This window comes from Protobothrops mucrosquamatus, unplaced genomic scaffold, assembly GCF_001527695.2.
Source record: "Protobothrops mucrosquamatus isolate PMUCROS unplaced genomic scaffold, P.Mucros_1.0 scaffold458, whole genome shotgun sequence".
NCBI classification, from domain to species: Eukaryota; Metazoa; Chordata; class Lepidosauria; order Squamata; family Viperidae; genus Protobothrops; species Protobothrops mucrosquamatus.
Window position 1 is genome coordinate 175,274 of NW_015386780.1, and position 27,517 is coordinate 202,790.

At 37.4% G+C, this 27,517-nt stretch overlaps 1 protein-coding gene across 1 annotated transcript in view; it reads right to left on the bottom strand.

Annotated features, from left to right (window-relative positions):
* Positions 1-27,517, bottom strand: part of TUSC3 (tumor suppressor candidate 3) — a 136,750-nt gene that overhangs the window by 35,622 nt on the left and 73,611 nt on the right. The window contains exon 6 of the mRNA XM_015816489.1: positions 22,120-22,209. Coding sequence (XP_015671975.1) covers positions 22,120-22,209 — 90 coding nt within the window. The remainder of the gene's footprint in view (positions 1-22,119; positions 22,210-27,517) is intronic.

Below are 27,517 nucleotides of genomic sequence, written 5' to 3' on the forward strand. Positions count from 1 at the left end.
CGCGCCCCTGGCCCGTTTCCTAGGCGACCCTGCCCGAGCAAGAAGCGGCAGAGAAGCCCCTCCCAAATTTTACTTGCATTCCTGTTCTCTAAAGGGGCGGTCCTAGGGTTTGATGAGGGCGTGGCCAGGTTTGGGTGGGGGCGTGGCCAGGGGAGGGAGGTGAGTTCCACCACCTTTTCTCTGAGAAAAAAAGCCCTGCATAAAAATCTATGAATATAGAAAGCTCTAAGCTTGTGAACCCTACCTCTCTTTAGCATATAATTTCTTTTAGTCTTGGCTCTTGATCCCAATAAATGTAATAAGAGTGCAGTCATTTTTCAAGATATCATAATCAGCAAAATCTTTTATATTTACTTCTAGAGAGCAAAATTAAGTATTTAGTATTCTACAAAAATAGTGAGCACTACTGAAGTAAAGAAGGTATATATTTTGTATGTATTCTCTGAAGTAACCAATGATATTCATAAGGAATTGTATTTTAAAATTGTCTAAATCATTTGTTGATGATCTTCAGAGTGATATCTGTCATGGTTCAGTGAAACACTTAGTTTAAATGTTGATTTCACTCTTTCCTTTCTTCCCTGTTAACTTGTATAAATAAAATAGGAAATGGTAATTGTAAAGGAGACCTATTTGAGTTAGATTTTACTCCTCAAGGCAACTCAATTAACTTCTAAAATAGTTCACATTAAAATTTAAGCATGATTGCATGCTTTAAATGCCACAGTAAGTAAATGCTCTTATCAGAATGAAGCAATATGGGATCTGTGTTTCAGTGTTGGTATAGGTGATTTTTTTTTAAAAAAGGACATGTTCAAAACCCACCATTAATTAAAATCTGTTTAAATTAATAACCATGCATCAGACAACAGCATTTCTGACCAATTTTGAAACATTTTTCTCTTTTAAGAAAAGAGATAGAAGTGATTCATATTTTTTCAAGTGGCCGTTTTTGGCATGGAGAAATGAAACAGCTGCTAAGAGTGCAAAGGTTTGAACAAGCACCGATAAATATTCTTTTACTGCAGCAGCCAAAATCATTTTGCTGTCGCAAATCTCAAATAGACTTTTTTGCCACTGAAAAAATAACTATATCCAATTTGACAGTCTTTCAGTTTCCAGGATTGTGCATGATAAAGAAGTTTATGATTATCAAAAATTAATCCAGTTTCTTTTAAGTACCATAAATCTTACTAGGAAGCAGTCCAGAAATTAAGATCTGAATAAGGGGCCCCCATGAAGATGCAGCGATTTACTGGTGCTCATCTGCAAGGTAAATAGGAAAGGATGTTCTCTTGAATTACTTTCACACTATGAGACAAGTGTCACGTGGTTTTTTTTTTTTTTTTTAAAGATTCTTTAAAAACTAGAGGAATATGAAGTCACTCTTTATTCTATTGCCAGATGGGCTGAGAAAATATCCATTGGATGTGGCTGTTTCATATTGAAACATACAGTTAATTCTCAATGACAATATCCTGATTTTCTGAATCAGGGTTCTGAATTTATTCCAAAGGAGTAAATTCCATCACCTTTATCTTTTTTACTGTATAGATGTGTTATAGATGTGTGCCGTTTTTAATGCATGTGCTTGGATACAGAATGGTCTGTTGATGTTGGGTGGATCTGAACCAGTAAAGCCAAGAGATTATAAAAAGAGGGATATTTAAGCTACCTGCCTCCATCCCAACCCAGCTTGATTAGTTGATGACTTTTGGAGAAAGTATTTCTCCATTGCAATGTCTGCCCTTGTCAAACCCTCCTGCTAGGAGATTGAGTGATGCCCACCTTGATATAATTTAGGAAGATAGTAAAAACTGTATTGCTCCATGGAGCATTTAATATCTAATTGCTGCCACTGAGATTGGGTGCCAGTGGGTTTTATTTAATTTGTCATTTAATTGTTTTTGTCAATTAGTTCATGCTGTTTTATTGTTTATGGATAAGCTCCAGGAGTCCTATTTGGAATATGGCAATATATAAAAGCTTTAAATAAATAAATGTATGTATGCTGGGTGAATCTTGTCTTACATTAGACTGCCCAAAGCCTTTGTTAAACATTCATTTTATATTGCATCTTAGATCTGAAAATCCTGTATCTTCTCAGACAGATTTGGAAATATTTATTAAATGAGAAATTTAGTTTCATCTCTAAAATATTTAGGAAAAGAGGAAGAACTCTTGCTTTTTTCATTTAGATATTTTCTTCTAGTTTGGCACTCATATAGATAGAATCAAACCCATCTGATGAGATTCCCACAGGGTGTTCCTGGAATACACACAAACACCACACACACATACACACACCCCACAGTATACATAGCATTAGTTTTTGGGATAAACATACACAAAATAACTGGAGAAAACAAAACAAAATCATCATCCTGCTTTGTTTTAAGAAGCATATTCCTACCATGTATATGGTACTTTCTCAGTTCTCAGGATTATTTTTTTTTAATTTCATGACCTGGCCATTTCTATACCTCATCTGGAAATTATTAGTCAAATGCTATTTATATATTCAGTTCTTACTTGACATGAACAATGAAATGGAAAGATAAAACATGTACTTTGGACAGGAATTGGGAATGCATAGCTATCTTTTGCCAAAAAGTTGTATTCAGCAACTTTACAACAAAGCTGAATCTGATAAATTCCACTCATAATGAGGATATTGAGGTAACCTACTAATTGATCAAAAGTCAGGTATTTTGAAGGTAGACTTAACTTACAGAAACCATTTAGTGCTTTTAATGAACTGTTAATTTGATAGGGTTTCTTTCTTTTATATATGCCATGTATATATTGTTATGTTCAGTATGTATTAATGGTATGCTGTATTTTTAAATTCTGTGACTTGGATTTGGATTGTAAATAAACACACAAATAGAATAAATAAACTTTCCAACAAGTGGGCAAATTGTTAGAATTGCACTTTTCAGCAACTAATAACCTTTATTCATTTCTAATACAGAAGCAGCATTTAATCTCTGCCTGATTCTCAGCAGCATCCCAGTTATTGCTATTAAAATATTCCCCCCAATTTGAGTGTGCAGAAGGCTTGTGACACAGATTATTTCTATCTGAACTTTCAAGTCTGATTATAAGCATTTAAAAATAGACATCCAAAGTACTGTTAAGTATAATGTGAGTTGTACTACTGCTGTGCCTGTATGCACACATATTTATTGGAGTTAATGGAATTACTAGTATGAATAAGGTTTATGAGAACAAAAGCTTCACAGGAAAACATTTTAAGTGTACCATTTACTTTAGGCATAAACACTGAACTTACTGAAATTTAAAAGAGGCTGATATTCTGGTACTACAACTGGGTTTCAACTACTCAGATTTATGCTCTGCTCATTGTATGTCATTTTATTCTATTTTTAGAATTTAAATCTCCATAGCATCTAAATATTGATATCAAGAGTTTACTATCATTTAGAATAGTTATAAATGTGTAACTATGTATAATAGTATAATAATATACCCAAAATAGCATTTTCTCCAAAAAAACCTGGATTGGTTGGTTTGATATGTGTTGTATATATGTGTGTGTGTATGTGCACGTGTACGCATGTGTATAGCTACATAGACAGATAGATAGATATCACAGTACACGTATACACTATGTTTAGTAAGAAGGAAATGCTTAATTTCATATTACAATTTTTCTTCAATTTTCTTTCCCTTTTCCTCCTAAAAATATCATTAATGAATTTCCAAGCATCGCTCGCAATGAGAATAAAATGCAGATATATTACACGTACTTGGAGTGCTATTGAAAGTCACATCAGCCTATGAATAAGCATCACAGTATTCAATATGACAATAATTAAGTAATTGTTTTGTAAAAGTTGTTCCATACCCTCACTCAATAAAGAACAGGTATAATTTCTATAATATCATCTAGGCATTTGGAAAATTAATCTAGATTGTGGATTAAATCCTTAGGCTCCGATACAACGAGATCTCAACCACATGCTAATTTAACCTCTCATATTTCTCATCTTTTATAGGTTGAGCAAAGAATTATAAAACATCCTAAATATTGAAAACACGTTATCGCTTCCCTTCTCACTATTCCTGTAAGTAAAATGATGGCATATATAGTGGAAAAAACTTCATTCACCACATTGTTTGGGCTGAGCATATTTTGTATGACAGGAACAGATAGCTCTATCTACTTATCCTCACAGAGATAATATGCTTCTGAATGTGTATATCACTTTTCTGTAAGTAGTGTATATTTCAAAGTAATCTCCTATTTTCCCGCACGAAACAAATAATCTTTGTGCCCCAAACTAAACAAAACTCAAAATACTTAGGTATCAGGAAATATTGGTCATTAAAAAAGCAAAATGAATCAACTTCTCAAAATGAATCAACTTCTTAGATCACTCTGTTGTCTTTATATTTCTATTATCAGCTTGCTACCCCACACCAATTTCATTCTTTACATGAACAGGCCATGATATTAGTAATTTCATTTACTTAAGCATTTACCAAAAGTTGTTCTAAATTTTATTTACTCAGTATATATTGATACTGTATCTCCAATCACAGCACATTCAATTGAACATCAGGGTAACTAAGTAATTGAAATTACAAAAAAAATATCAAAAAGAATACATTATTACAAAACCCAGGAGCACTAATAAAATAAGATAGTATCACTAATGTACAAAAGAGTTGGCAGCATCACTACCCCTCTGAGAGACAGCAAAAAGGGATTAAGGCCCATGAGAAAGCTGTTCCCTCACAGAAATGAAGTTCCATCTTATCCAAATTTATTTTTCTTTTCTTTTTTTTGCCCCAAATGAGATGTTATGCATGCTTACACTGAATTTAATGTTTATTATTATAATATACACTCCACTCCCTCATTTAACACATTTTGAAGAGATTATTTACTATCTTTCTTTTGGCTTAACATTTCTAAATAATTGGGTAGTGTTAACAAATGCTAGGCATTTCGCTGCTCACCTCTATTTTTCAGATAATTCTCTTTCTTTCAGATAATTCTCTTTCTTTAATGGCTTCATAGTTACATCCTCCATTACACCGCTTCATCTTTTATTCTTATTCTTCATTTCCTGTTTTTAGGCAGTTACCAATTGTCAGGCCAACTAAAGATACAAAAACGATGCAGTTTTCTAAAAGGTATCTTTAATGCTAGTCTGAGGTAAAAACCTAATCTTTAAAACTATAAGAGTAAATTTCTAGTCAGTTATAGTGAGTTCATTAAAGTGAAGTTCTTTGAAACATTTTGTTCTCACAGCTCTCACTTCAGGACTATATTGCTTCTCCTTCCTTAAACTGTATTGTTTTGCTGCTTCTTTCCTGTGAATACTCACATTTCTTATGAATCTTGAATCTTTATGTCTTATGCATTTACTCAAGTCCAAAGAAACAAATGTTATTGCATCACCTTTAGTAACATTTTGTTTACAATTTGTTGAAAAGTATTGTATATTTTTGCTGAAGCCCGTTCAATTCCTTGCAAGCTTAGGAATTCCTCTGGAAGCTTAATAATAATAATAATAATAATAATAATAATAATAATAATAATAATAATAATAATAATAATAATGATAAAAAAAATAATGATGATGATGCCTTCAGGTGCTTTGGAGAATAGCTTGACTCCCTCTTCTTTGTGGCAACCCCTGAGATTTATTAGAATAATAAGGTTACTGGTGTAAAATTTACTTTAATTTTTTACATTGGAAGCGTACCAATCTTCTACTAAAAAGCAACCTTTTATTTTTGGACATATTTCTTATCAGATTATCCGTTTTACAGTTGAAGAACTTGCTGTATATGCTCTTATAACAAAGAACTACAAGGTAATTTTGCTCTAAAATAGCCTGACATTTTTGTTAGTGCCTCCCTGGGTCTAATTCTAAATTTATTTCACAAATTCAAAATATTTATCACTCAACTAATATCTGAACTGCAGCAAGTTTATCCCAGCAAATGAAATAAGAAATTGGTTACACTATAAAACACACTGATAATGCTGTTATCTTTTCTAATTTCAGCAAATTTAACTTCAGAACTTTCTCTATTCACAGTTCATGAACCTTCATGAATAAAACACCTATTATGATTTCAATATTTCTATGAGTGATAAGAAAAGAAAGTTTGAAGGTTATTCTTTTAATTGTCTTGTTTAAAACTAGTAGAGTACTATGTGATATAGCCTTATTTGATTGAAATGTTCTCATAGTGAAACTTTTTTATTAAACTAAAATGCAACTTCTGTTCATGTGAATGTGTTCCTATCTCTTTTGACAAACCCAAACCAATAAAAAAACAATGAAGAGAAAATACCACAACATAAAAATGAATCTTAGCATGTTGTACAATGGGAATATCGGAGTATAACCAAACTTTGTTCTGTGGTATATTATGCATTTAAAGCTATGTTACGTTTTTTAAAAAGAAAACCTGTATGAACTGTTAGATACAGTATTTTAAGTAAAAGAAACTGTGAATAATGCCATTCTAGATTAAAGCAGTCTCATTTGCTCTTCAAATGACCAAACAAATAAACAAAAAAAAAAAAAATACTAAGTTCAGAGTTTCCTACCCAGGGACAGTAAATCTTTATTCTTCCTGTTCCGTACCAGTATTTCTCAACCTCTGTGACTTTAAGATATGTAGACTTCAAATCCCAGAATTCCCCAGCTATCATAGGGAATCTCAAAAATGCTAAGATTGAGAAATACTGTTCTAAGGCTATAACGTCTCATATTACTGTTACTCTGTTTAGGAATTGAAGTTCAAAATCCATGCAGGATACTGGGTGCCCTATACCTCCTTCCTGTTAATTGTACCATAATGGAAAATGGATTCCAAATCATAAATTACCAGAAATTTGCCATAACTATCAATGACTGAAAGTGCCTAGTCAAGAAATAGTTTGCCCCATTTTAGTCTTGAATCTCACAAAAGAAAATATTTCTTTTCTTCATGTCATTCTTCTCATATGTAGAAATCTTACTTGCAAATTAATCTGCATAGCTTAATTTACATATCAAGGCTCCTCATAACAAGACCCAGCATTTTCATGCTGGGAAATAATAGAAATATATTCAAATAAATTCAGACAGGTCTCTCTTGAAAAAACATCCCAATTGTGATACCACTTTCCATCCTACTTCATAGAAACGACAGGAAACAATGAAAAAAAAAATAGGCAAATACATGAAAAGCGTTTTTTTTATAATAAACCATTCAAGAAGGGATCAGTAATGTGGTATCCATGAATACAAATTATATCAATAGGCATCTCCTTTTATGGCTTAGTTTTTTTTTAACTTTATTAATTTGTTTCAATTGTTTTATATATTTTTAAAAATAATTAAATCAGAAGTTGCAACAATAACTATCAATATTCACACACACTGTTAGAAAACAAAAATGGTGGGGGACTAAAGCTCAGAGGGTTGTTTGGAAAGGTGCCCCTGGAAATAGATAGATGTAAGTTGTGGGTAGGAAGGAACGTAACTTATGGGACTCAGGATAATATGCATTCACATTTTGGGATTAAACACATCTACTGTGACTGTGATTTTATGATAATATCCAAGATGTAGCCTCAAAATTCCAAATGTGTCCACTAGGTCAAAAAGTTATTTGTCTATTAGCTGAGGCATTGAATAAGGCATCAATGAGTGGACCAAAAAAATATAAAAAGAGCTATACTGAAGTATACCAAATCAGTTCATGAGTTAGTTCAGTCAACATTCATAGTGGCCAAGCAGATGTCTGCAAGAAAGACTTAAGCTGGAGCAAGGCAGTGGCTGAAGAGTTGCCTTATCACACATGATATCTGCATACCATTCTTTTATCTGTTATGGCAAGTAGTCTAATATTGAAAAGTTAATATTTAGATACTGAAAAAATACAAGTGGTTCAATAAATTTGAGATCAAGTGGAATATTTTAGAACTGCCAATTCTGAGAATCACAGTCAAGGTAATCCTTGACTTACAACAGTTCATTTAGTGACTGTCCAAAGTTAGAACAGCACTGAAAAAAGTGACGTGACCATTTTTCACACTTATGATCATTGCAACATCCCCATGATCACTTGATCAAAATTTGGACACTTAGCAATTGATTCATATTTATGACAGTTCAATGTCCCAGGGTCATGTGATCACCTTTTGCCACCTTCTTACAAGCAAAGTTAATGGGAAAGCCATTATCAACCATATTACTAACTTAAAAATTGCAGTGATTCACTTAACAATTGTAGCAAAAAATATTGTAAAATGGGGCAAAAATTCATTTAACAAATGTTTCGCTTAGTAACAGACATTTTGGACTCCACTGTGGTCATAAGTCTAAGACTACCTGTATGCCGGATGATACCTATTCAGCATCCTATAACTTATTGAAGAACAATATTATAAAGTACAACTATTAATGCTGGGAAAGGTAGAAGGAAAGAGAAGACAATGACAACTAGAAGAAAAATAGATGGGCTCAGTTACAATAGCAAAGGGTAAATTCTTGGGAGGACCAAGTTAGGAATGGATTATCATGGAAAAAATATTTTTATGTGATTACTAAGTTGACACTGACGGGATGACACACAATCATTTAAAATAGGTAAAATGTGTGCTTTATCTCTTGTTATGTCAATATGAAAAACATAAAAGTTTGTATATGGGTGTGTACACAAATTTTTCCTTCACTGTTTTGATTCAGGCTGCACTAGATGTGGGATGCAAAAAGCTGTTACCTAATTTGGAATTTGGACATTAATCCTGTTTCATAAATTAAAAAAAAGTTTACTCTTAATTTCCTACCTCTACCAGTTAAAATAAAAAATAACTTGGAAAGCAGGCAAGAGTTACTATACTCATTGCTTGGAAAGATTTCAATTTTTAAAACGAACCCTCTGCCAACTCCTTTTAAAATATGATTACACTAATTCATTTAAAAATATTGAAAAACAGCACGGAATGGGTAGGATTAACAATGCTTTCTAAGCTTTACTAAATTTAGTAAGATTGGTATTTACATAAATGTGTCCAGAATTGTAGCCTGATGAAAAGGTCAAAGAAGAAATTTAAAATTTCATTTACAGTTGTATTGAAAACATTTGATAGAAATGGCTTAACATTCAAATTTTTTATTATGGTAGGTGTGGTAAAATGACACCCCCTCCATATACATGTAAGCTGCATAAACAGTCATGGGCTGTTGGTTCATAGATTCATAAGATGAACTGCTTAAAGCATCACTGTCAGAAAACATTTACAGCAGACATATTCAACCCATGGCCCGGTGAGCCACATGTGGCCCTGGACAGTTAGTAATGTGGCCACACAAGATTGCAATAAAAAAATTTAAAAGAAGAGAGTTTGTTATTTGTATACATTAACTATATTATACATTTTATATTTGGCCCTAGACAATTCTTCTTCACTCAGTCCTGCCCAGGCAAGGCTAAAGATTGGACACCCATGATTTATAGCAAGCTGAATATGACCTTGAATGGTGACAGGGAGAAGCATCAAGCAGTAACCTGTGGCCCAGTAAACCAAATTGTTTTTATTCATTGACCATATCTCAAATATAATATGGCTAGTATGCTGATCTAGTAAGAAGGGATAACTAATAAGGTCATATAGATGGGTTTATCTAAAATATTCCAATGTCACACTGTAATTTCCACTGTGTTCACCTTTTTCTGTGACTTGTCTTTACAATGTAGTATGCCAAAGCTGATTCTGCTTTTGATCAGGGAGTTGCTGGCAGCACACTAAGGCTGATTTATTGATTGCATGCAAATAAAATTATGTTGTATCTTCAAAGTGATTTGGTTGCTTTAGGTTTTGGCCATGACATGCAACATGACTGAATTCAGTTCTGCCTTGATATATAACTTTGGTATTCAGCATACAAAATAACACGGCAATTCTTATATAAAACTATGGCCATATTTAGAATAACACATTTAAAATTCTTGAAGGCAATACATCTGTAATTACAGTTTTAAAATTTTTAAACTCATATGGAAATTATTTAAAGTCTGTACTGTTCCCCAGTTATTCTATAACTACTTTTTATCTACCTGATAGTACTGAGGCTTTGAAACATTGTACCATGGCCATAAATCAAGGCCATAATTTAGGCTGAAGTATATTTAGACAACATAGACTTTGGTGGAAAATTAGGCCATACTTTTCTACAATAGCTTTAAAAGTTTATGTCCAGTAGTTTCTGCCTTCTAATGAAAAAACAAACAAACAACAAAACAACAAATCAAACCTCCTCCTCTTTGATCCAGATGAGGCTTCTGAGAACACCACAGAAAAAAATTCAGCAGTGCCCTTTGCCTCCTAAAAACCTTCCTATCATGAACCCTGTGAAATTCTAAAGGATTTCTGCCCCAAGACAGAAAGAAGAAATTCCTTCCTTCTCTAGTCTGCTGATGGAAGCTTTCTCAGCATCAAACATACCTAATCAATGGTAGTATTTTCCTTATATTTTCATTTACCTGATTTTGCAAAAAGGAACATCACTACAGGCAAAATAATAACTAGCCTATCAAAATTAATTTGGAGTATCATGCCAAACTAAAACAAAAAAAAGCATAACCAAAGCCAACAACTATGTGTTTCCCCCTAAAAGTAAGACCTGGTCTTATATTATTTTTGCCTACAAAAGAGGCATTAGGTCTTAATTTTGGGTGGTACCTTATATTTTCCATGACACTTGTCTCACCTCGCGGCAGCATCAACAGCCCCATCCAGGAGGAGTCCGCATGGCTGCTGGCCCACTTCTGCTGCGGCTGCTCATGGCAGGCCACATGGCACATCGTGCTGCTGCCACAACGAGGCGAGGCAGGTGGGGAAGGGGGTGAACCTGCCCCACACACCCTGTACCCACTTCCTTCAGGCCCCCCAGCCAGGCCATTCCTTGCTCCCTTTCACTCCCCTCCCAAGCCGGACTGCCATGCTACCATATGGAGGATGGGCTGGATAGACCTGGTCCCCCTCGGAGCCAAGGTGGAGTGATGGCGAAAGGCTCAGCTCTGCTGTGCGCCACTAGAGGGGCTTTCTTCATGTTCCGCCCCACAGATCACTTGTCTGGCGGTAGCCACCACCTGCTTCTCCTCCAACTCTCCCGTGGCTTGCGTCGTAACGTCTGACTCCCTCCACCAGTCCTCTGTCATCCCCACTGGAGAGAACAGGGAGGGGAACAGCTCTCTGCAGAGATGCAGAGCAGAGCATTTGCTTGCCATCCTACATTGCTCCATATCTCCCTTCCCCATTCTCAAAATGGCAGCCCTGTTTCCTGCTGCTTCTCCTCCTGGCGCTGCTATAGAGTTTGGTATACCATCGCCCAGCTCCTCCCTCTTCCCGAAAGCAAAAAAATTCACTAACCTGCTTCAGCTCTGGCGCGTTTCCCTCCTGCTGCAGGGAAACGGAGTTTGTGAGACTAAAAAAAGTTTAGTCAGACCTTCCAACTTCTTGAAAAAAAAAATCTCGGGAAGTTGGAGGAGTTCTGACTGAACTTTTTTTAGTCTCACGAACTCCGTTTCCCTGCAGCAGGAGAGAAACACGCCAGAACTGGAAAGCAGGTTAGTGAAGAATTTTTTTGCTTTCGGGAAGAGGGAGGATCTGGCTGATGGTGTGCCAAGCTGTATGGTAGCGCTGGGAGAAGCGGTAGGAAATGGGGCTGCCATTTTGAGAATGGAAAAGGGAGATGTGGAGTGATGCAGGGTGGCAAGCAACTGCTCTTCTCTGCTCTGTATCGCTGTACAAAGCTGTTCCCCTCCCCATTGTCTCCAGTGGCGGCGACGGAGGTCTGGTGGAGGGAGGCAGCAGTCATGGCGCAAGCCATGGGAGAGTTGGCAGAGGAGGCAGCGGCTGCCACCAGGCAAGTAATCTGTAGGGCGGAGTGTAAGAAAGGCCCTCCAGTGCCGCACAGTGGCAGCAGAGCCTTTTGCCGTCACTTCCCCCTGGCTCCGAAAAGGCGGAGGGGGACCAGGTCTACTCCGCCCATCCTCCATACGGTAGCATGGCAGTTCAGCTTGGGAAGGGAGTGAAAGGGAGCAAGGAATGGCCTGGCTGGGGGGCCCCAGAAGGAAGTGGGTACGGAGCATGTGGGGCAGCTCCATCCTCTCCACCTGCCTTGCCTTGTTGTGGCAGCAGTGGCATGATGTGCCGCATGGCCTCCTGCCCCATTGTGGCAGCCAGGTGGGACGGAGTGGGCGAGGTCCTAATTAAGGCTTATTTTTGGAGTAGGGCTTATATTGGGCCCACCCCCACGAATCAGGATAAGTCTTTTTTTGGGGGGTGGGGTTTATTTTTGGGAAAACACGGTATATGCTGTCAAAACCAGATAACATTCTGTTAACTACAGAGGATTTTTTGTATCATAGCAATATTAAGAATTCAGTTATATCAGGAAGACTGTTGTTTACATTTACAAAAGTTCTATTTTTGCTTAAACATGAAAAACAAGTTGGAGAATTCTTTATTATTTTTCACAAAAAGCTTAGCAAGGTGAATAAAAATATTATATACTTCAACTGCTAAACAATTGCACAATATATATATATTGTAAGTGAAAATGAGGGGGTAGGTGGGTCAAGGGAACATTTCATTGCCCTTCTATAAAATATATTTATTCTAAGGAAGAAAATTTGTTATAGAATCAGCCAACAAGCAGCTTATAGAGCTAGCTGAAGCTGCATCTGGGAGTGATCCTCAAATTGAGAGAGATAATCAGAAGACACACTGAATACTGGCTGCCTTTTTCTGGGTGTCCTGGAGAATTCTGCTACTTGGCAGTCCAGGAGACTGAAAGATAAGACAAAAATCTTGTAGGATTAAAATTCTTCTGCAAATAACATAACCTTAAAGGAAGTACTCCCACTGCTTTATTTAAGATGGTGTGTAGCTATCTTTCAGTGTTTCCAGTCCCACCCCTATCATCATCACCACCATCTCCAATTATGAAATTTATAGGTTGCCCAACTCCCAGTGGTTTACAAAATGCTAAGAATATTTAAAGCAATAAAACAAAGCAAAGCAAAAAAGAGCAAAGATGGCAAAAACGCCATGCTTCAAAATGCTTCTTATAAACGTGGATAACTTCTTGCATTTCTATCTATCAACCCTTCAAACCTCTAGAAGCTGATTTACTGATATCCCTGTCTAGATGTTTTGATTTGTTCTTACATTTTAAGAGAGATGCAAATAGAGATTGCAGCCACTATAATAAGACAGGACACTTGCATAACACAGGTCTCTTGCAGACACTCAAATATTTGCAAATAAGACCCGTGCTGTCTTTCACATGAGCTAGAACCCTAGAAGCCAGTATAGCTCACTGTGTGAATGTCTTTTTCTTCTGCAGACATGTGTGCTCAGCATGAGAACGTCTAAAGGAGGCTGATGTCAAATAAGTGATATTGGCAGAGGGTGAGACTTAACCAAAGTGCTCACTTGAGAAGCAGTATGGATTTTTTTTAAAAAAAAAATACTTGAACAGGCTGTTGGAGTCTTTCACTTCCCCTGGCTAAGCCAAACATAGCTTTAAAGGTGTCCTGTAAGATGCAAAGAGTTGTCTTCAGAAGGATTCCTGCAAAGAGAGCAATGCTAAATCCTGACCAATATCCCATTATTTTATGAGCATAGAAAATAGTCTAGAAGTTGAGTGCTTTTCTAACACTCTTTTTTAAAAAGAAAAGCTGTTGCTAGTTCTCATCTATGTAAAACATAAAATAAAAAAAGGAAGGAGAGAGTATATTTTTAAGGGAAGATCATGAAACAGAGGACAGGGATATTTTCATACATTTCAAAGGATCTTTTCATCTTCAACTCTCAAGTACTGGAGTGCAGACTTAAGGGGTAAAGGTTCTTTTGCATTTTCATTGTTATGAGTAAGTCTTGCAGTATTTTATTTGTATATGGTAGTTTATATTTCCATTCTTTTATCTCTTCTGTCTCTAGGTCCATTTCTTCTGCTTCATCTTTTGATTTCTGGTTTATTGGTTCATACTTTGTAGTTGTTGTCTGGGAACTTTCAAATTGTAGATTTAACTTGGAGATTTGCTCATTTATATTGTCTAAATTATTTTTAGTTTCATTATGGTTTCTTTTTATGTCCTCTTTGTATGCAACAATTGTTTGGTGAATTAGTTGTAGCATAGAGTATATTTCCTTCTGAAAGATGTTTGCTTTTTCTTGAGCCATCATTCTAATCTACTAGAATCTACTAGGTCCTCTAATACAGGGCTTTTCAACCAGTGGTATGGGTACCACCTGTGGTACATTGGCACCTGACAGGTGGTACGTGACCATCCTAGAAAAGTGGTAGCGGGGGAGGGGAATGAGCTGAACAGGTGGCAGCACCACACAAGCCTGAGCGAAAGATGGCTGGAGCTGCAGGGCTGTCAGGGCTCAGTGGAAGCACCAGGATCAGTGCCAGGCTCCAGCTGGAGCTCGGCACTGATCCTGGTGCTTCTGCTGAGCCCAGAAGAAGCTCCGATCAGCTGGAATGTTGCAGCCCCTCCAGAGTCTTGTGATTTACATTCAAATGCTTGGCAATGATTCATATTTATGACGGTCACAGTGTCCCAGGGTCATGTGAAGTGACCAAAACCTGCTTCAACCACCCAGCAGATGGGGGGAATAAAAACCAAACACCCCTCCACCCCACACCCACTGCCAATCTTCAACAGAAATGCTCACAACAATGATAACCTCGGACAGGAGGAAGAGCACCGCTGGGTGGGCAGGCAGGTGTCTTGCTCGGCTGTGGCTTGGGGGGCACTTTTTTCAGTGCCACTGTAACTTCGAATAGTCACTAAGCAAACTGTTGTAAGTTGAGGACTACCTGGACTTCACACCTTTTTCCTTTTTTGGGGGGGTCATCAAGTTTTTGACACCTTGCTAGGCGACTGGTGGTACTTGGATGTTGCCATATCCTAAAAGTGGTACAATGGGTGAAAAGGTTGAAAAGCCCTGCTCTAATATCACCAGTCTTAGTAAGAGTAGAACAAAGTTTCCTCTAGTTTTCTGGTCTTTATATGTAGCCTTTATAATACAATAGGTTCCAGAATACAGGTCCAGTCCCAAAAGCAATATTTTATAGTGATCCTTTGTCTCAGGCATTCAGAAATGATCAGTCAGGCAAGGTTGTAATCCACACTGTCAAAAGTATTCAAAATGTTCAACCTCCCTGAAAACAGCTCAAAAGTCTCTCCCAGCCAGACATATTCAAAGGCCAAATTTTTCTTTCTCTCCCACTAGCTCTTGAGATTAAAAGTCCAAGCTCAGTAGGTGTTTATAGTCCAAAAAGGTCAGGATGATAAGTATGACAAAATATTTTCCTTTATTGCCAGCTGTTCTCCCTTAAGCTAGGAGTCACCAAGCAGCCAGGAAGCTAGTTATAGTGCTGTACTCAAATCCACAACTAGATGTCATTCAAAATCCATTTTCCACTATTAAGACAAAGTATTGATTTCTTATATTTCACCTCAATGTTTGTTTTTCCCAAAGAGAAAATCTTAACAATTATCTCAGTTCTCAAATTTATCAAAACTGTAGCTTTATGTTATTTCCACTTCAATATTGTGTATTTCTGTCCCCCATAGAAATTAAAACGCCGCTTTCGTTCACATTCAGAGTTTTTTAGCTTCTTGGGAGCCTTTCTCAGGAAATTCAGTTGTAACATAGTAAAGAAAAGATCAATATTCTCACCCAGTTCCAAACATACTGTTTACGATGTGTTAATTGGTGCTTTTCTTCTTTGATTGTCAGCAGCTAATGGCTGGCCACAGGAATGAGGCCAATCATAGAGTCCTCAGTTTCAGTTGGTTGAACAGAAGTGTGGACTCATGATACCATATTCTGCATCCTGACTCATTCTGTTAAGCTTGTATTTGTAATTTTATGGTCTTTCTGTGGTAATATTCCTCATGGGACCAGATATTAGTGCAAGAATTGGATTATCCCACTGGGCACTATTCCTAAAATGGAAGATTCAAGCAACATAATGGTTTGGAGCCCATGGGACTGAGTCCATGCTACAATTCCCATATTCTATGGTTTTGCAAGCATCCTAAGGGTTAGCCTTCTAGATGCTAATATTTCTTTTTATTTAAAGGTTATGAGACTATTCCAAAGACAGGAATAAGCTTCCTTTCCTTTGTGTTAGTATTGATTCCCAGGTATAGAATCTGGTTGAATGGCATTAGCAGGTTTTTTGCTAGATTCGTCACAACATTTTGTTCCTGAAAACAGCATGTGTTAGGTTTTCTTCACTGCTTTTTTTTTATAAAGATCATTCTGATGAGTAGATAAGCATAAACATGGACATCCTTTTTTTTTCACATAGCCCATCATTTTTGTAAATACTTGGTGCTGATGTTGATGTGAAATTTAATTTCTTAACTAAAACTTAACACTACATGTAAAACTTGGAATCTTTCTCATGAGGCTATGATTAGGATGTACAAGTTGGCCTTTAACAAATCTACTGAGACTAGAAAGTGGACAGGTAAGACTATGTACACCTTTATCTTTAATGCCTCCATTCTTAAGGTTTGGATTCTTAATGTTTAGATATCTATCCAATTTTCATTTTTCTTGAAAATACAATTGCTCATCTTCATCCTAAAATGTTTCACTTTGTTCTTGGAGATAGAAAAGGTAGATATCTTTTCAGTTTCTTATGAGCTCTAATGCGTATCTCTATTGTCTCTAGCATTTGTCTATCTCTGGAAGAGTATTTTCCAGTGCACCTAAATTCCTGAAGTGGTACATTGCTTTTGATAGGTGTTTAACCTATCAAAAACAGTACCGTAAAAAACAGATTAGAAACACAAGTTAAGATAGGCAAGAAAATGGTAAGTGAGCACCTGTCCATCCTAGATGAGTTCAAATCACCAGGACCAGATGGATTACATCCCAAGGTTCTGAAGGACCTGGCAGATGTGATTTCAGAACCACTGAACTATATATTTCAAAGATCCTGGAGCACTGGGGAACTACCAGAGGACTGGAAAAGAGCTGATGTAGTTCAAAAAAGGAAAAAAAATGGATCCACGAAATTACAGACCTATCAGCCTGACCTCAATACCTGGGAAGATTCTGGAAAAGATAATAAAACAACGAGTCAGCGAACACCTAGAGGCAAACAAAGCCAACATGGGTTTGTCAAAAACAGATCATGTCAGACAAATCTTATTGCATTCTTTGACCAGATGACAAAATTAGTGGACCAGAGAAATGCTGTGGATATAATTTACTTGGACTTCAGTAAGGCATTTGATAAAGTAGACCACAACCTACTACTTGATAAGATAGAAAAATGTGGATTAGACAGCATCACCACCAGATGGATTCGTAGCTGGCTGACCAGCCGTACTCAGTGTGTGGTCCTCAATGGAACTGCATCTACATGGAGGGAAGTGTGGAGTGGGTGCCCCAGAGCTCTGTTCTGGGCCCAGTGCTCTTCAACATCTTCATCAGTGATTTGGATGAGGGGATAGATGGGGAACTCATCAAATTTGCAGACAACACCAAGCTGGCAAGAATAGCCAACACACCAGAAGAGAGGCTTAAGATACAGAAAGATCTTTGCACACTTGAACACTGGGCGCTATCTAACAAAATCAAATTCAGTGGTGAAAAAAGTAAGGTTCTACATTTAGGCAAGAAAAACCAAATGCATAGGTACAGTATAGGTGCTACCTTGCTCAATAATAGTAACTGCGAGAGGGTTTACTTTTGGGGAAACATGGTATAACCTTGCTCATTAGTAGCAACTGTGAGAGGGATCTTGGAGTCCTGTGGACAATCACTTAAATATGAGCTAGCAGTGTGCTGCAGCTGCCAAAAAGGCCAACCTAGTGCTAGGCTGCATTAACAGAGGGATGGAATCAAGGTCACGTGAAGTGTTAATATCACTTTATAATGCCTTGGTAAGGCCATACTTGGAATACTGCATCCAGTTTTGATCACCACGATGTAAAAAAGATGCCGAGACTCTAAAAAGAGTACAGAGAAGAGCAACAAAGATGATCAGGGGACTGGAGGCTAAAACATATAAGGAATGGTTGCTGGAATTGGGTACGTCTAGTCTAATGAAGAGAAGCACGAGGGGTGACATGATAGCAGCGTTCCAATATCTCAGGGGTTGCCACAAAGAAGGGGGAGTCAAGCTATTCTCCAAGCACCTGAAGACAGGACAAGAAGCAACGGATGGAAACTAACCAAAGAGAGAAGCAACTTAGAACTAAGGAGAAATTTCCTGACAGTTAGAACAATTAATAAGTGGAATAACCTGCCTCCAGAAGCTGTGAATGCTCCAACACTGGAAGTTTTTAAGAATAGACTAGATAGCCATTTGTCTGAAATGGTATAGGGTTTCCCGCCTGAGCAGGGGACTGGACTAGATGACCTCAAAGGCCCCTTCCATTATTATTATTACTATCATCATCATCATCATCATCATCATCATCATCACATCATCATCATCATCATCATCATCATCATCATCATCATCATCTTGGTTCTTGTCTTCTCTGCTTGGTGTTAATACTTTAGTTGGGAAGAGTGAGAGATAGAATTGGTTCTTTGCTATCTGTTCAAAAAATGAATGGTCTTTGGCCAAATAGGAAAACACACACGTTCTCTGGTTATGTGCCTTTTCTATTCTTAGGAAGAAGGATTTAAAGTGGTTAGAACCAATTTTATTACCTCTCTATATAGCTTCCCAAAATATTGTACTTCAAGATAGTTTTTGATTGATCATCCATCTTGCCTCAACAATAGGCCTTAATCTATCATCACTTCTGATGCCTTAGATCTGGCTCACAAACTGCCATTGTTCTATTCATACTTTCCTCACGGGGGTCTGTGAACATATTATCTTTCTTTGGAATTACTGATGTAGCGATTAGGGATACATTGGATTCACTGATACTATATATTATTAGCCATGCCAGAGTTAGCTAAGAGATGTAATGTGTTTGCTATTGCTGAAGGTAACTTGACTAGTTAGTTGGGCTAAATTGGTCTCAGATTAATTTATACCAATTTCTCAAAAAAAAAAAGGCAAATTTGTACATGATGATGAGTCATCTTCTGAGCAAACCTACCCACTCAGTTTTTGCAAAAACAGTAGGAAATATATAGAGCTTGGCATTATATTGTTGGGTTCTTATTGATATCTGAGCTTGGCTGTTTTCCTGCAGACAATATGTTTCTAGGCTAGGTAACATTATCAGGCCACGGTAAAATAGAGATCCCAACCGTGGACAAACAAACTTGGAGCAGAAAATGCTAGGTATATTGCTGTAAGCTTTTAAAGAAAAAGATGGAAAGTACCACAAATACATATAAATAAATAAGCAGCTGTTTCTCTCCACTGCATACATTATACTCTGCATTATTCACAGTGCTAAGCTGCTGCTTAACTCCGTCTCTATTGCTCTCCAGAGCACCTTTAGAAGACAAGTGAAAATAAAGAAATCATTCTGAGCCTTGAAAGCCAGATTTATGGATCTTTTCCTATGTGATTTACTGTTCATCTGAATTGCCAAACATTTCAAATTCACTGAGCCTGGACAGCAATCTGCATGCTTTCAACACTTGTTCTGTTAGTGGAAAGCAATGCAATGCAAAGCATTAGGTTTTTCAGTCTGAAAAAAGGAAATAATTATTTAAAATTATTTCAAGGAGTTTTGTTTGTTTGTAGAAAAATATGTTACTAAAGTACTATAAAATACTTCAATCCTTTTCATGTAATTCTGGATAAATCAAACAGTTCCAATAAAATAACAATTTGATAAAAAGGCAAAAAAAATGTTTTAATTTGCTCAGTCTAATGCTGCCCTGAACACATCCTCCACTTGACAGTTATTTATCCATCACAATTTTCTGCTGACAATTCTTAATATAAGGGGAAGTGGTAAACTCTGTAAATAAGACTTTAAAAAGAAAATTGTGTCATTACTTGTGATTGGAATAAATATAATATGTACTGTATTCAATTGTCCTGTTCTATGGTATTTTTATCTCTATGAGGAAACAATTCAAAAAGAGGATAAAGTCAGATACTATATGAAGATTGACAATACATTTGAAGAAGTCAGAAAAAGACAAAGTAACAAGAACAATGTATCTTTATAGTCCTCCCAAACATACAAAAATTAATCCAAATAAATTTATAGAAATAGACAGATTGTTAAACTTTTTCACACACATTATAATTTGTTAGAATCAGTGTCTGCTCCTGTAATCTCTTACCTTTTTGTCACTGTATACAAAACACATAATACATTAATGAAATGGAATAATTAAAAATTTGAGCTATTTTAAACACAGTTTTAGTGATTTACTTATTTTATACTTATTTGGTCAAAGTTCAGTGTAGCACATCTGTCAGACCAAATATGTCATATTATGTCATCAATCAGCTCCTACCTTCTGTCACCAAATCAATCAGTCATTAAATTCAAGTTGCCACTTTCTTCTTACTTTAATTATGATGTGAAACATCAAAGAAAACCAAAAATGGATTTCCTCTTGAAAGGTTAGGCAAATTATTTTCCATTAACCAATAATGAGAAAGTTTAAAAACTTTAGGAAGTTCATTTCAATATAAAGTGGGGAGAGAAGGAAGAAAAAAATAATTTCATGTAGGCTTCCAATAAAAATATTCTTGCAAAAGTTAGTTCTTTATAGTTCTTTTGTTTTAAATAACAAAAAACAAAATCCCCGAGTAACTCCATTTTCTTCATCTTGCTTCAAAGTATATCCAGTAATAGGGTCAATTCAGTCCTTCTAAGATGGAATGAAAACAGACCACATGGATGCCTTAACATCAAAGCTCTGATTACTGAGGATTCTGGTGATAATTTCTTTGACTATTTGTTATCAAACACCTGTATGTGTGCTTCCTTTTTATCCAAGCAGGAAGGTTGAAGAGCATTATACCAAAATGTATTAGATACTCAAATTAAATATAAAAAACCTAGATGTTCAAAGGGCAAAAAGATGAAAATATGCTAAAAATATTAATACGCTACATTCTTGACTCACATTCAACATATTTAAGCATTGTAAACAATTGGATTATTAATTCAAGTATGCCACAAATGTGGAATCAATTGTATACTCCAATTTAGTACATCCTTCCTATACTTGAAGCTAAAAATCCACCCATTACTTGCCCTAATTTGATTGGGACTTGCCCTTCTTTGATACAGCATATACTTGGTGACAAATCATTCATTGCAGATTATTGCCAAGGTGAGAAACAGGAGGCCTATGTACTAATTATTAGTTCATTTTAATGACTTTGTCTAATGTAACAGCTAACTAACATCTTTGATTTCTAAGATACATTCAACATATTAGGAGATTTATCAATGTATTTTTAAAAATTGCCATCAGTTTGCCATGCTGCCAAATATTATACGTATTTTGGGACGAGTTCATTCTCCACAAAAATGATCAAACGTACATTATAAAAAGACTATCGCAGACTTAAAAAGACTTGTTACATAAAAGGCATCTTTTATAACTATAAAACAATATGCAACTTTTACTTATTACAACTAAGCTGTATTGTTTATATATTTAATGTGAAGTAAGCTATGATGGACATTCAACCCTAGCTAATCAGAATGCAACTAACTGATCTGTATTCTCGGCTAAGAGTTAGCAATCTACAATGGCTCTATTGGATAAAATTGCCATCTCAGACAAACAGGGAAACAGGGGACTATAAAACAGCATTTAAAGCTTCATGGAAAACATAGAATGAAGAAACCTCAGGGTGCAGTTCACCCATTATCTGCTACAGACTTAAAGATAATTGGTATACATTTAACTGAAGAACAATTATATATCAACTTTTTGTAACAGACTACCAGTTTACTTAAGTTCACTGCCAGTCTCTACAATAACATTCCACTAAGCATATGTGATAGTTTTGAAAAAAAAATTGCCCTAGAGATAAACAGCCACCACAAATTTTCATATTTACTTTAACACTCTACTACTTCATGTAGGTAGAAGCTTTGAGAGTGAAACTGTTAATTTTACACACTGATACAAGAACTTACCACTTGCCCATTTTGGGGATTTTTATGAGCATATGGGGGTCCTCGGATATGATTCCACATTTGGCCAGACGTCATTGCAAAAACAACACACTGAGAAACAAGCAGAAATAAAATATTAATTTATTTCATGATCAGGAAATATTTCTTTTTTTAAAAAAAATATTGCTATATCTTCATTATTTACAGAGGAAGAAAAGAAGACTGATGTAATCTAGCTTTAGAGAGGAAATCCTAATTTCTGGAAATGGTTTTTACAATCTGCCTGGTGATTTAGGTTCACTATTAATAAAATAAGCCTTCTTAGATAAGCAATTAATTTCATCATGAGAATACAGGTTTATTTCTGACTGGCTTCCTTAATTGTTCAATTTAATTTTCATCCAATATGAAAAAAAACAATGATAAGAAAAAATATGTGGGGTAAAAAAACTAGTTTGTTTTTAAGTAAAGAATAATCCTCTTTTCAAATTAATACAATATGGCAGATGTATATTATACTTCAAGAAGCCCAAGATGTAATGGAGGACAATGCCAGCAAGCATTAGTAGATGTACCTTTTCATGACCCAAGGCTTAAAAATGGGAGGAGAGGAAAGTACAGATAATCCTCGACTTAGGACTGTAATTGTTGATAAACTGCCAGCTGGGCGAGGAGGGATCAAATGGGGAATTAACCTAGTGCAGCTGCAACAGATCTAGGGCTGAGCCTTCTCCTAAGTTTCATGGGACCTTATCTGGTTATTCCCAAGAGAAGGCAAGCAATCTGGGAAGATTCTTGTATTATAGGCAGAACACAATAGTCACACTGAACCCTACACATGTGACCTGGTTGCTTGTGTCTGACAATAATATAGCCCAGAATTATGGCTGTAAGTCTCTGCAGTTGTAAGCCAAGGCAATTTTAAGGCTTTCCCCCCAAAAAAGTTAGTTGTTAAGCAAACCCATTCATTTGAAAGGGTATTTTTGCCAGAAACTGGCAAAAAAGTTAAAAATCGTGGTCCTGTGGCTGAGGAATGGTGGAAGCAGTAGTAAAACTGGCTACCCAACATGCAGTCAGGTGACACAGGTTGGGGGGTGTACAATCATTTACAATGTACGATGGGTGAGGATGCTTTACAGTCTGTAAAGTGAGGACTATCTGTAGTTCTCCAATCATTGTAACAATTCTATGCCACCATGGGTACTAACCTCGCTTCCACATTCCACCACTGGTAAATAAGATCATGGAAAATTAGCTAGTTGCAGCCATTTTTCAGACACAATTCCTTATACAATTAGGATAAAAAAAATCCGTTCAATAGTGTGAAAATATATGTTATTGTGTTTCCATGACAATAAGACCCAGTCTTATATTTTTTTTGCCTCCAAAAGAGGTAGTAGATCTTACTTTTGGGGGATGTCTTATTTTTTTCTTGACACCTGTCTTGCCTCATAGTGGTGGCAATGACAGCCCTGTCCAGCAGGAGCCACATGGCTGCTGGCCCACTTCTGTGGCGCTTGTGGCAGGAGGCTGCATAGCCCGCCGTGCCATGCCACCATGAGGCAAGGCATGTGGGGTGGGGGTGGAACTGCCCCAAGCGCCCCATAGGTGCCCAAACACTTTTCGTTCAGAGGGAGGCTGGAATCTTCATCTGCTTGCAAATGAGGCGGTTGGAAACCGAGGCATTATCTCCCTTTCCAACTGCCCCATTTGCAAGCAGACGAAGCTTCCAGTCTCCGTCATTTCTCTGTCTGGGTGAAAAATGTTTGGGTGCCTATGGGGCACTTGGAAACCAAGCGATTCATGATTCGCTCCATTTTCAAATGCCCCATAGATGCCCAAACACTTTTCACCCAGACAGAGAAATGACGGAGACTGGAAGCTTCATCTGCTTGCAAATGGGGTGGTTGGAAACTGAGCGAATGCCTCAGTTTCCAACAGCACCATTTGCAAACAGACGAAGGTTCCTATCTCCCTCTGGGTGAAAAGTGTGTGGCCATCTGGATCGCCTACCTACCCTCCCGCCTCTGCTTCCGCTCTGGGACTGGTGGGCTGCAGCTGCTGCTGGACACCGTCAGTCTCATCACTGCTTGTGCTGGCCACACCCACCCCAGGCTTATTTTGGGGGTAGGGCTAATATTAGGACCATCCCCAAAAATCAGGCTAGGGCTTATTTTCGGGGTGGGTCTTATTTTGGGGAAAACACGGTAGAAGGTGGGGTTGCTAATTGCACACATTAAAGCAGAATATTAGCTGAAAAGCAAGGATTATATTTACATTATTTGTATTTTACTTATATGTAAAAAAATCAGAATACCTAAATGCTAGTCACTATAAAACAGCCATATAGCAGGAAATGCTATTCAAACCATGTCTGCATCAATTACAATCTCAAATAGAATGTAGGAGTAGATTCCTGAAGACATGCAAATTTGACCCTAAATTAAGCCTAATGTTAAATTACGCTCAGAATTCATATGCCATTAAGCAACAAATATACTCTGTAATAAGCAACCTTGTCCTCTTCTTAATGCCTACAAAAAGATGAGTAATTTTTAACAGTACTACTGAAGCAGGTTAACAGCTGGAATCTCATACAAGTAATCCTGGACTTACGAAGTGTCATCTAGCAACCGTTTGAAATTACAAAAGATACCCCAAAAGTAACTTATGATCCAGCTTAAAAGTTTCAGCTGCTACAGCACCCCTGTGGCCATTAATCCTTATGACTGACTGCATAGATCAGGGGTAGTCAACCTTGGCTCTTTTATGACTCGTGGACTTCAACTCCCAGAATTCCTGAGCCAGCTATTCCTGAGCCAGTCCACGAGTCATAAAAGAGCCAAGGTTGACTACCCCTGGCTGCAGTACACCCACCCTATTTCCCGCCATCCTGCCCTGCAGGTCCCTATAGACACTGAGCCTACTTTAACAGTCCTCAGGGTTCCACACAATTATCCACACCTCCGTCATTGATTGCTCACTTATCTTTTACCATAGACCTCCTTCTGGAAGTTCCGCAGATCGCATTGGGAATGAGAGCCATTTCTTGGCACCCCTTAACCACATGAATGCAGCCTGGAAGCAAGCACTATTTTTACAATGGCTGTAATGAGGGCACTTCAAAATGATGCTCACTCCTGGAATGGAGGAACAACAACTGGGGGGAAAAAGCAGCTTGTTCTTGTTCTCTAATGCTTCCCACTTGCTTGAACACCCGTTACACAGCTGTCTTGCAAGCAAAAAGCTTTGAGGACAATATTGGGAACTTAGCCTCCTTGCAATTTTTGAGAGGTATATGGGTGCTCCACCACTTCCCAGAATAAGTCTCGCTCCTCTCCTTCCAGTGCTTTTAAGCCACCTGCAAATGGTAATGGTGGAAACAGCAAAGACATACACTCCCAAGTGTTTTCCTTTCCCAAGGCTTCTGGATTACACGCCTGCCACATTCCCTTCTCCACTTCTTTAAAGCACTGGAAGGATAGGAGCAAGGCTTCTTTGAGAGAAGGGTGTACACCCATACCCACACACCTCTGAAATACTGCAAGGAGGCTTCACCTTTCTCACTATGTTTGAAATGAGTGTGTATGTCTGCATCCCTGAAAGAAGCTGCCCTCTCCCTCCAATGCTATCATTCGCAGAAGTAAAGGCAGTGGCAGAACCGGCAATGGCAGGCACACCCAGCATTGCCCTTCTCCAATAATTCTCACTCACAAAACAGTCAGTCAACTATACAATGTGTGTGCAAGCGAGGCGGAGAATAGAGATGGACAAGCTTATCTTTGCTGTTTCTGTCACTGCTGTTTGTAGAAGAATCATCAGTGGAACCAGCAAAGGCAGGCATGCCCAGCATTGTCCTAAGCCAATGTTTCTTGCTCACAAGACAGACAGTCAGCAGTGGGCATCTGAGTGAACAACAGGCATTTGAAAGAAGAAGAAGCTGCTTGTTTCTTAGACTGCATTCCTCCATTCTGGAAGCAAGCACCGTTTTTAAGTGCCCAAAATTCATTATGGTCACTCTCAAAATAGCACTTGCTTCTGGGCCTCAGCCAGGTGGTCTAGTGATGCTGAGAGATGGAGCAGTTTGCTCTTATTCCTAGTGGGATCTGTGGAGCTTCCAGAAGGAGGTCTACAGTAAAAGTGAGCAATCAGTGATGGAAGCGAGGAGGAGCATGTGGGACCCTGTGGGAGCCATATGCTTAGGGGACGGGGAGGCTTAGAATGTGCCTGTGCTAGGTCTCCCAGGGCCTCTCCAGGGGCCCTTGAGGCACCCATGCTCCATTTCATAACCCACATATTTGTTAAATGGCCACATCTGGAGAGCAGGGAAGAAGGAAATGTTAAGTGAAGTTGGTTCACTTAACGGTCATCCTGACCTTCAGCTGCAATAGGTAGACTACATTACAGGTCTAACTCAATGACTATTTTTAGTGTCTAACTACTGTAGAAATTAAGAAAAAAAGCCCCATAGAAACTGGCTTGCACAGACTTCCTGTACCTAAACATGCATGTTGTATTCAGTCAGCAGGATTATCTATTGAAAGGATTACATTATTTGGACTGCAAAAAATTCAGATACGAACAAGTTAGAAAGTGTTCTACTCTTTTTCTTTGCTTCCACCTACAGTTCATCTGGAATTTTAGACCCCAAATATAGTAATTTTAGCTTGTATAGTTAATTCCTTCTTAATGTAATTTAACATGATGGTCACCATATATCACATGAACTAAATTAAACAGAATATAATTTGCTCAAAGAAGTACAACACTTCATATTGTTTCTTTTAATTTTAAAGAATATGTTGAGTTCACTCTCCTTACATCATTCTTTTATTTTACTTCTATCAAAACATTTCATTACATTTTAATAGCTGTACTTCAAATTCATCAAAGTGGACTGAACATTCTAAAGCAAAGTCCAAGCCCATTAAATGGTACCATATTTTAAAATATTAAAAATATGCATAAAATTTCCATTAAGGACAATGTGTAGATGAAGAGACTCTAGAAAGAGTGCAGAGAAAATTAACAAAGATGACTACGGGACTGGAGGATAAAACATGAGAAGAACGGTTGCAGGAATTAATGAAAAGAAGGACTAGGGGTTATATGATAGCAGTGTTCCAATATCTAAGGGGCTGCCAAAAAAAAAAGAGAGGAGTCAACCTATTCTCCAAAGCATCTGAAAGTAGCAATGGATGGAAACTAATCAAGGAGAGAACCAACCTAGAACTAAGGAAAATGTTCTTAACAAAACAATTAATCAGTGGAACGACTTGCCTCCAGAAGTTGTGGGTGCTGGAGGTTTTAAGAAGAGAATGGACAACCCTTTGTCTGAAATGGTATAGGGTTTCCTGCTTGAGAAGGGGCCTGGATTAGGAGACCGCCAAGGTCCCTTCCAACTAGACTCGCGCCAGTC